This window comes from Vombatus ursinus, unplaced genomic scaffold (genome assembly GCF_900497805.2).
Source record: "Vombatus ursinus unplaced genomic scaffold, bare-nosed wombat genome assembly UNPS02014816.1, whole genome shotgun sequence".
Classification (NCBI taxonomy): domain Eukaryota; kingdom Metazoa; phylum Chordata; class Mammalia; order Diprotodontia; family Vombatidae; genus Vombatus; species Vombatus ursinus.
The window spans coordinates 1,823,612-1,833,045 of NW_020954594.1; the positions used below are offsets into that span (position 1 = coordinate 1,823,612).

Genomic DNA, 9,434 nt, shown 5'->3' on the forward strand with positions numbered 1-9,434 from the left:
TGCCCAGCATTGCTAACCTGATCCTACAAGGCAGACAAGGTCACCTCAGATTCCACCTCATTTGGGATGCAGCCTTAAGCATCCCCTTCCTGAAAGTTGTATTGCACTTCCAACCATGCTGGGCAGGCAGAAGAGGCATGACTGATTATCTGTTATGTTTCATTCTAAGTTGGCATAATGGTTAGTGGGGTACTTGCAAAAAGATCCAAGTTCAAATCCCACCTCAGATACTTCCTAACTATATGACCCTGGGCAAACCTCTGAATCTGTCAGCCTCAGTTTCCTCACCTGTAAAATCAAGATAATAAGAACATCTACCTCACAGGGTTGTTGTGAGAATCAAATGAGGTAATATGTGTAAAGTGTTTTATATACTTTAAAGTGATATACAAATGTTAGCTGCTGCTAGCAGGGTTACCCCTTCATATCTCAAGATAAAAGCATGAGTCAAGCCAACAATAGTATAGAAAGCCCAGTGGAGCGGGATAATTTCCACCAAGCAGGCTGAATGCATACCCTAAATCTAAGGCAAAGTTTCCAGGAGACCCAAGCTCTATCTTCCCGTCAGGGAAAAAGGACAAAATGTACAGGATCCCCATAGGGCAAAGGTCCAATTGCTAATTTCCCTCCCACCCAAGAAGACAAAGAACTGAGTCTTTTAAAGGGGCTTAGGGGGCCTAGACTTAGCATAAGATTTTTCTCAGGTCTCTTTCTGTCCTATTTGAGGCTGTGCCCATAACAGGGCCAACAAGATCTATTCTTCAGGACATATTTTCTCCCTCCAGTGTGCAAGTCTAACTCCATTGGAGTCTAATCAGAAGGAGACAACCATATGGTACCCCTTCAAATTCCCAATCAAGGCTATTTATTACCATCAGTAAAAGAATGAATGCATTGGCTTAGCTCTGCTGTTGCTTACCCACAGGCTTGGGTTTTTGAAAGGGTTGCAAGTCTGTCCTACATTCCACAGTGCCATCTAAGGAGAAAAAAAAAAAAAGACCCAGGAATTTGGTCTTAAGCCCTGAAAAACTAAACTGCCAGACTTTAAGAGAAACCAAGTGTAGGACACCTATCATTAATCCATTGATCTCCACCCTTCTCCGAGCAGAAGTATATGAAGAAGTGTTGAAGGAAAAGCATTGAGGCCTCTTCTTTATGCACTCCATAGAAGAAATCACCAAAGTGGTAAGAACTAATAAAAACGTCCATCTAGAAGTAGCGGGGAAGAGTACCTGGAAAAACCCTGCTATTCCCATGATGCTCACACTATTAAGACTAGGGGCAGAGGCTGCCAAAGAATCTGATGATCACAGGCATAAGGTTTTAAAGTTTGTAAAGTATTTTACATAATCTGTGTTGATCCTCACAACCACTCTGTAAATTAAAATACTCACAACGGCCATTAATAACATCTCCATTTTACAGATGAAGAAATTGTGAGTCACCAAGTTTCCATGACCTGGTCCTTATGGACCTTCAAGGTCATCTAGTCCAACCAATCCTATCTTTTTATACTCTGGCTAACTTTCTGCCAACCTGCTATGCTTTCTGCCAACCTGCTATGCTTTGCCTTCCTTAGACCAGGTCTCCTCTCTCCCATTCTGAGGTGGTGCTCTTCTGATTGGCTGAAGTTCACTTCATCTATCCCTCCTCAGGCCCATCATGCTCCATTCAGGCCATCTTCCTACTATGTCACAGGCATACTATGTCCTCATCTTTCACCTCTCGCTGTGGGAACAGTATTCTAATCAATGCTACCATTCCTGGAAAGGGCATGTCACCCCCTGTCCTATGACTCATCTCACTGTACCTGTGACTCCTCAAAGACAATCCTCCCTGGCCATCACTCCCTTAAATGTGTTGTTTACCACCATCCACTTTTTGTGGGGGCAAAGAATTAGAAAAAAAGTAGATGCCCATCAATTCAGGAACATCAGACAAGTTGTGGTACATGAACATTATTGTGCTGTAAGAAACGATGAGTGTGATCAATACTGAGGAGTGTGGGAAGATTTATATGAACTGATGCAAAGTAAAGAAAGCAGGATCAAGAAACACAATGACAACAACAATGTAAATGGAAGAAAAAAAACAAGAACAAAATAATCAAGACTGAATTCTGTGAAACTATAATGACTAAGATTTAACCTTCTCATAAGAAGGTACTTCCTCCACTTCTTTGCAGAGGTATGAGGCTGTGGGCATGGAACATTGAATATGACATCAGACTTTTTCAATGTGTTGGTCAATCTTGCTGAAATATATTTCTTCCTTTTTTAATTTTTTGTTATAATGGGAGAAAGAAAATATATGTAACAGGAAAAGATATCATTAAAACATTTAATAACAAGAAAACAATGTAAACTTCCCATGGGGAGGGTTTTTCTTGCTTTTTGTATTTATATCCCCAGTACCATGACTGATTGTGCTTAATAAATGCTTTTCATTCTTTCCTTTAGTCCAATCCCATAATTTTACAAATGAAGAAACTGAGACTCAGAGAAATAAAATAATTTGCTCATCGTCACATAGCTACTAAATGTCATAGACAAAATGTGAACTTGGGTTTTCCTAACTCCAAGTTGATCAATTCATCCACGATATCAGAAGTGTCAAACTCCTTATGCTGGCCCAAACCAGATTAAAATATAATTAGTAAATGTTTAGTAAAAAAAAAAAAGAAAATACAGACAATATTAATTTGTGATTTTCTACTTCAACTTGCCAACTCTATTTGAGTTTAATACCACTGCATTACACCATGCTACTTCAATGCCAAGAGCTACCATCATGGTGGTACCAAGCAGGAGATGCCTTAGGTCATACAATTTGTAGCTGGAAGGGCCCTTATTGATCATTTCATTCAACCCCCAGACTTTATAAATGAAGAAACTGAGGCCCAGTGTGGTGAAAGTCTTTGTTCAACATTAAGCAAGAAGCAGAGCCAGAATTAGAACCAAGGTTGTATGACAATTTTCAAGGCTCTCACCAAGACACCATAGGTTGCTGTTATTTCTCCATACTCTGAGTTATCATGGTTGTTGGTGTTTTGGTTATTTTCAGTAGTATTCGACTCTTTGTGACCCCTTTTGGGGTTTTCTTGGCAAAGATATTGGAGTGGTTTGCCATTTTCTTCTCCAGTTCATTTTATAGATGTGGAAACTCACACAAACAAGGTTAATTGATTATACATAGCAAGAAAGTATCTGAGGCCAGATTTGAACTCAGGTCTTCCTGACTTCAGGCCAAGCACTCTAGCCACCTCATAAACTCAAAGAATATCAGAACTAGAAGGATCCTTGGAGATCATTTAGTTCCTCAAAACACTCTTGTTTTAGAGTCTTGGGATGTTCTATTAGAAAGCTCCACCCCCTAAGTTGGCTGCATTGCAACAACTGAAAATGAGGTGCTTTCAGAGAATCCAAGAGAAGCCAACAGGATGTCCTACAGGCTATTTGGGTAAATAATCATACTAGATGATGTAAACCTGCATGTCACTGGGGCCAAAATGTCAAGGACACGAATTTTGTGCCTCTTGGTTATAGTAGGGTGAATGTCACAAATGGCAGTGTTGGTGGAGATTTCTGGTTTGAAATTTTGTGAATATGTGCAACATAGGCTCAGAACTACGGAAATAACTTTAGTGCTTATTATTAATGACATTAATAATAATACTAGTTATCCTATACTACTATACAACTGGATATGATCATTCCTGGGAATTGCAAGAAACCCTTCTCTTTTTCTTTTTTTTTTTTCTGAGGCAATGGGGTAAAGTGACTTGCCCATGGTCACACAGGCAGTATGTGTCAAGTGTCTGAGGCCACATTTGAACTCAGGTCTTCCTGAATTTAGGGTTGGTGTTCTATTCACTGTACCATCTAGCTGCCTCTAAGAAACCCTTTTCTCAACTCCTGCTTCTGGTATCCAGTTGGTTTTATCATTATGTAAGTCATTTCTTACCTAGCCTTAATTACTGACTGGGCATTGCCTCAGTCAGTCTTTTAAAGACCTTAACTTAAAAAAGACCAAGGTCTCCCACTGTATCTAGGGCCATCTCCAGTTGTCCTGATCTATATCTTGCCACTGGAACCAGATGGTGGAGGAGAAAATGAGGCTGATGACTGTACAACCCTCCCTCACTGAACACAAGTCACTTGCATGTCATGGTATCACCTCCCTGATATCATAGTCCACTTTGAGAACAAAGGACAAACAATAACATCATTATGCAATGAGGCATATCAAATGCAGCCTACTGGCCAGAGGAAAGCAACAGAAGGCTTGTGCAAATGCTCTCTCCTTTTATCACAGTCCAGTGCTGACTGCACTGAACTCCCCCATCCCAACTAGAATGGGAAAAATAAGGAGTGTTCTCTAAAATTAGGAGATTTAAACAGCCTTCTTGTTTCACATCCTGTCTTCTGACCTAGTATATTTCCATATAATAATAATTGTTGTTATTAATAAAATTAATAACTACAGGCATAGTTTGCAAAATTCTTTCACGTACATGATCCCACTTGATGCTCATAACCTAGTGAAACAGGCAAGGCCTCTGGCATACCCATTCTATAAGTCAGAGATTCTGAGAGGTTTTATATCCTGGTAGAAAAGAAAGAGGAGTTGGCTTTGGAGTCAGAAGACATGGCCTCAAATCCTAGTTCTGCTGATTACTACCCATGTGACCCTGGGTAAGTCACTTCCTTCTCAATTTCCTCCAATATATGAAAAGCCTGGACTAGATGAGATGCTATCTAAGGGCCCCTCCCAGCCTGGACCAAGGTCACAGAGTCAGTTTCTGGTAAAAGCTAGGTTTCTTGATTCCCAGCCCCAGGTTTTCCTCATTAGACCATACTCAATCATTAATAAACAAACAAACAAACAAAAATTAGTCATTTGCTGAGCCTCCTGATTATTTCTGTATCTCACAACAGCCTTGAAGTAAGGGCAGAGTCAGGAATCCTATGTAAGAGACACCCAAGGATGGGCCAGTCAGTCAGTGCTTGTCCAGGGCACTTGGCCATAGCAAACAGGTCCCCTAGGAGAGAGAAGGGCCTGGCAGCCTTCATATGATCACTCCTTTCCAGGTGGGGTGGAAGTGGGGGTTCAGTTCTACAGGCTCTAAAATCAAGATTCCTATTATTCAAACCAGGCCAGTTTCCACCAGCTATAGTCTATGACTGGACCTAAGAGGAGCAAATTATCAGATTTCCTTTTCTGCTCACTTTCACAGAAGCTACAAATATTCCTAATTAAAGGTTGTGTTTTATTCTTTTCTCACAAAGTTCCCCTGTTAAAGCTCCCTTCCCTCTTGGGAGGAGGGAGAGAGAAGGCAGAAGATATACATGGAAGTAGGAAGGAAGGGGGATGCAGCTGTGTGGCCTCTAGAAACTACCTACTAATGTGGCATTATGAGAACTTGTACAGCTAGCTTCATAGAAGCTGTCAAACTATGTTCCTCAATCTTTCTCCTTCCCCTCAACCACTCTTCACACACCCATCTAGAAGCTCCTCCTTATATGGTCCAGAGGAGGAGTCAGCTGTACATAAAATATGGCCTAAGGCTACCCTCCTCTCTAGCACCCATATCCCTCTGTATTATTTTGGCCAGGCACTTAACAAATACTTAACTAATTTATCTTACCTCTGAGTCATAGTTAACTCGAGCTCAGGTGAAAGGCAGAGGTTAAGTGACTTCTGCAAGAGCAAAGCTTAAGTATGGGATTCAGGACTTCTACTTCTTTGTCCTGGCCACCACCCTTTTGCTGTTCTCTCTTTGCTTCCCTGGCATCTAAAACTCCCAGAGCCCTACAGGCAGGACCTGGTACAACCAATCACATTTACAACCTCAAAAGGGGAAGAAAAGGAGGGAAAGGCTCCCAGTCTCTGCTTCTCTTATTAAGAAACCTATCCAAATGATCAAAGTTCAAGCACACAACCTTCCTTTTTGTTAACAACAGTAAACTACAAAAATGGAAATTAACACATGTGGTAAGTTGCCATCACTACTTAATCATTCTAGTAGGTGGTTTTGCTTAACTTTCTTTTTTTTAATGAAAAGGTACTGGGGTGAGGTGAGGAGGTCTTTTTGGCTGAGAAGTAGCTAATGTACAAAATAAAATATTAGGAACCTATTATAGTCAAGATTGTGAGCTCTTTGAGGTCATTCACTACTATAATACCCCTATGAATTCCAAATACCCACTTTATCATGGTTACTTATCATGTGTTAGATTTATCCTTTCTGGGGATATTTCACTCATTCCTTGAGGCTGCCTTATATTTTATATCTCCCTCTCTCAGAGATTCCAAGCCCCATTCCCTGCCTTGAACTTTTTCATTATAGTCCTCCCTCCTCCTCTCCCTCTTCAGCCTACTTCTCCTCCTAAATGCTGTCTTAAGGGTTAAGAATGAATTTAATGCTTGAGTTGTCCTCTTTTCCTAGGTACAAAAGCAGGCATTGATCTCTCCTCACCAGCACTTCACCCCTAAGGTCATCAAGTTAGATAGAGACTCATGGGAGTCCACCCCCAGCCCCACCCCACTGCTTAGGGAGCTTGATTAATTCTCCCCCCCCCACTCTATTTTCCTCACGTCTGGGGTGGAGGGAGGTGAACAAAGCTGACCATAACATTAAGGTGAAAGACTCCAAATTAGGTGGTAGGTCCAGTAACATTTCTCTCCATTTATTTTTCTGCTAAAACATGATGTCACCCCTGTCCTCAGCCCTGGCTACTGCCTGCATTTTTGGAAGCCAAGATACCAGAATTGTGCCTAGGTTTATAAGGGTGTGTGACAAGACTGTATTCCTCAATTTTCCCCAAGTCCCTGTTTCATCCAATACCAATAGATAATCATAACCACTGCACAAACAGATCTATCTCTCATGCCTTCATTCAGAAAGGAAAGTAAGACCCAGCAATAAATTGGATTGGGGGCTCTGCCCACTATTTGTTCCTATAACCCAGAGTACTTCAAACCCCAAACTGAGTTTGAAAGTTGCTCAAGTTAAACAAAAGGGAAACGGGAAAAGGTCAAGCCAGTCTGTCCTCTGAAGGCCACTCCCCAACTCCTTCCAAATTCCCTGGATTACCAAGATCAGAACTAACCAAACTTCCCAAAGTATAAGCAAGATTAGTCAAGAGGTGGGGGAAGGGAGACATAACTATCTCATAGGAGTGCCTCTGAAAAGGAAGGGAAGTGCGCTTATTATCAGCTTGGCTTTTCCAGATAAAAGTTTTCCCAAATCTCTCTTCTCTGCTGATGTCATTACAGAACGAAGGTTCTGGGAAGCCAGGCTAGGAAATGGATATGATAAAATGACAGCAGTCCCAATAAAACAAGGATGGTGTTTCTGACTTTTCTCTCTTGCAGGCCACCTCTACCTCCTGTGCCCACAAACTTGACATGGGCTTTCTCAGGCAGCTCCCTCCTGATCCTCATGCTGGTCAGCCAGGCCTCCCCACCAATAGACATCAAGGACCACCAAGCTGTCCCTACTCCCACCACGGGCCTGGGTGAGTGGATAAAAAAGATAATTATGGAGAATGGAAGCTTTCTACCTAGAAAGCCCCCTTCCGATTTCACCCATCACCTCTGGAGGAGGAGGGAAATAACATCTCTCAGGTCTCCAGGTGGAAAATCATCTTATCCTAGCTACTCTATCAATGAATATGCAGCAACACCCACACTCCCGCTCCTCCTACTCCAAAGGGAAACCAACATCCGGAGCTGGGAAACCACTGCAGTGGGGGGGAGGCGGGTGACGGCAGCGTCTCTATGCTCCGCAGTCCCCTCGTCTCTCTCTAGCAGCCCCACGATGGGGCGAGGGATCCAGAGGGATTTCATTCCCCGACCCTGTTAGCACCTCCAGGCAGCCTGTGACACCGGCTCTACCACAGGGACCTCAGGAATGACCTAGGGACAACCTGCTTACTGCCGCCAGTCGGGATGCGGGGAGGGCAGGGGGGGAAATCGTTCTCGACCCCAAGAGAACCAAAGGGCACGGACACACAAACGCGCGCGCGCTCACACGCGCCCACCCCTTGCCCAGGAGTCCCCGGTAAAGGGCATTCAAACGGTCCTCCCCCATCCTATCTTCAGCAGCATCCTTCTCCGCCCGGTCTCGCCAGCAGCGCAGCAGGTAATGGATCAGGGCGAGGGCCGGCGTCGGAGAAGTCAGACCCAGAGGAGAAGGCGAGGGGAGGCGGCGGCCGAGGAGAAAAGCCGAGGAGAGGGCAGGGGAGGATGCCGGGAGTGAAGGAATGATGCAGGGCAGGGCAGGAGGGATGCGAGTGCCTTTAACTCACGCTCGGGCTTTGGGGAATCCCATGGAGAGGAGGACCTCGAGGGCCGACCCATGCTTGATGGTGCCGGGACGATGCTGCTGCCGGTTCCTCCGGGGGATGACTTTGCTGTAGAGCTCCTCTCGCGCAGCCATGCCGGGCGGGCTGGGGCTGCCGCCGCCTCCGAGCCGAGCTGAGCCGAGCCGGGAGCCACAGCGGGCTCAGCATGCAGCCATGGCCCGGGAGGAGACGCCGCCGAAGCTGTGGCGCGGGCGGGCGGGCGGGAGGAGGGACGGAGGCGACCGCGGGCGGCTCGATGGCGAGGGCCGGGCCGGCGGCGGCGGCGCTGCCAGACCGCGCTGAGACTAGCTAACTCCAACGGCTTCCTGGTGGAGGCGGCCCGCGGAGAAGCGACTGCTCCGCGCCCGATAAGACGCGACTGCAGGCTCCGGTCCCCGAGCGCCTCCGAGCTCCGTAGGCGCCCGCTGCCAGGAGCGCGGCCGTCCTCCGCCCCCGGCCTCCGCTCCTCGCAGTCCGGGAATTTGCAATGAGTAATTTTTGAATGGATCAAAAAGGGAAAAGGAGCTCGAGTGGGCCGGCCTTGCCTGCCCCGTGTCAGCGGCCCCGCCCCTCTCTTAAAGCTGCAGCTCCCGCGGCTTGCGGCGAGCTCGCTGGGCTGCGTCCCTTTAACACCCAAGAGAGGGGACCCGACCGGCAAGGGTCGCGATTTAGGCGTTTGTTCCTGAAAATCACCATCCGCCCGGTGGCCCTCATTTGCTTTAATATGTCATCGCAGTCCTGGCCCCTGACACCTGACACCTTTCCTCCTGACACACCAGTCAACAATTTCTAAATGCTTGATGCACCTAATAGCGTGAACTGCTGATTATGATGGTTCAGAAGCCGGGGAGATGAGACCTAGAGAAATAGGTATGGATTTAGAAAGAACCGACATAAATGTAAAGTGTAGCTGCTGCCATTAGAAACAAAGTTGCTGCTTGTCCTTTCTGCACAGAATTGAGCAACAAACGACTTTTCCTCTCTTTAGTAACAATTATAATGATGATACAGTAGCAGGCATTTATATAGCCCTTTAAGGTTTGCAAATTGCTTTACATACATTATCTCATTTGATTCTTCCAAGAA

The 9,434-nt window shown here is 45.2% G+C and overlaps 1 protein-coding gene across 2 annotated transcripts in view; it reads right to left on the reverse strand.

Moving 5' to 3' along the window:
* UBASH3B (ubiquitin associated and SH3 domain containing B) overlaps window positions 1-8,471 on the reverse strand; it is a 169,914-nt gene extending 161,443 nt beyond the window's left edge. Inside the window, exon 1 of one of the 2 annotated variants that reach the window (XM_027835673.1) lies at window positions 8,313-8,471. In XM_027835673.1, the coding sequence (XP_027691474.1) occupies window positions 8,313-8,443 (131 nt within the window). In that variant the 5' untranslated portion in view covers window positions 8,444-8,471. The remainder of the gene's footprint in view (window positions 1-8,312) is intronic. The other variant, XM_027835675.1, reaches the window with a different exon arrangement.
* Window positions 8,472-9,434: the final 963 nt, after the last annotated feature.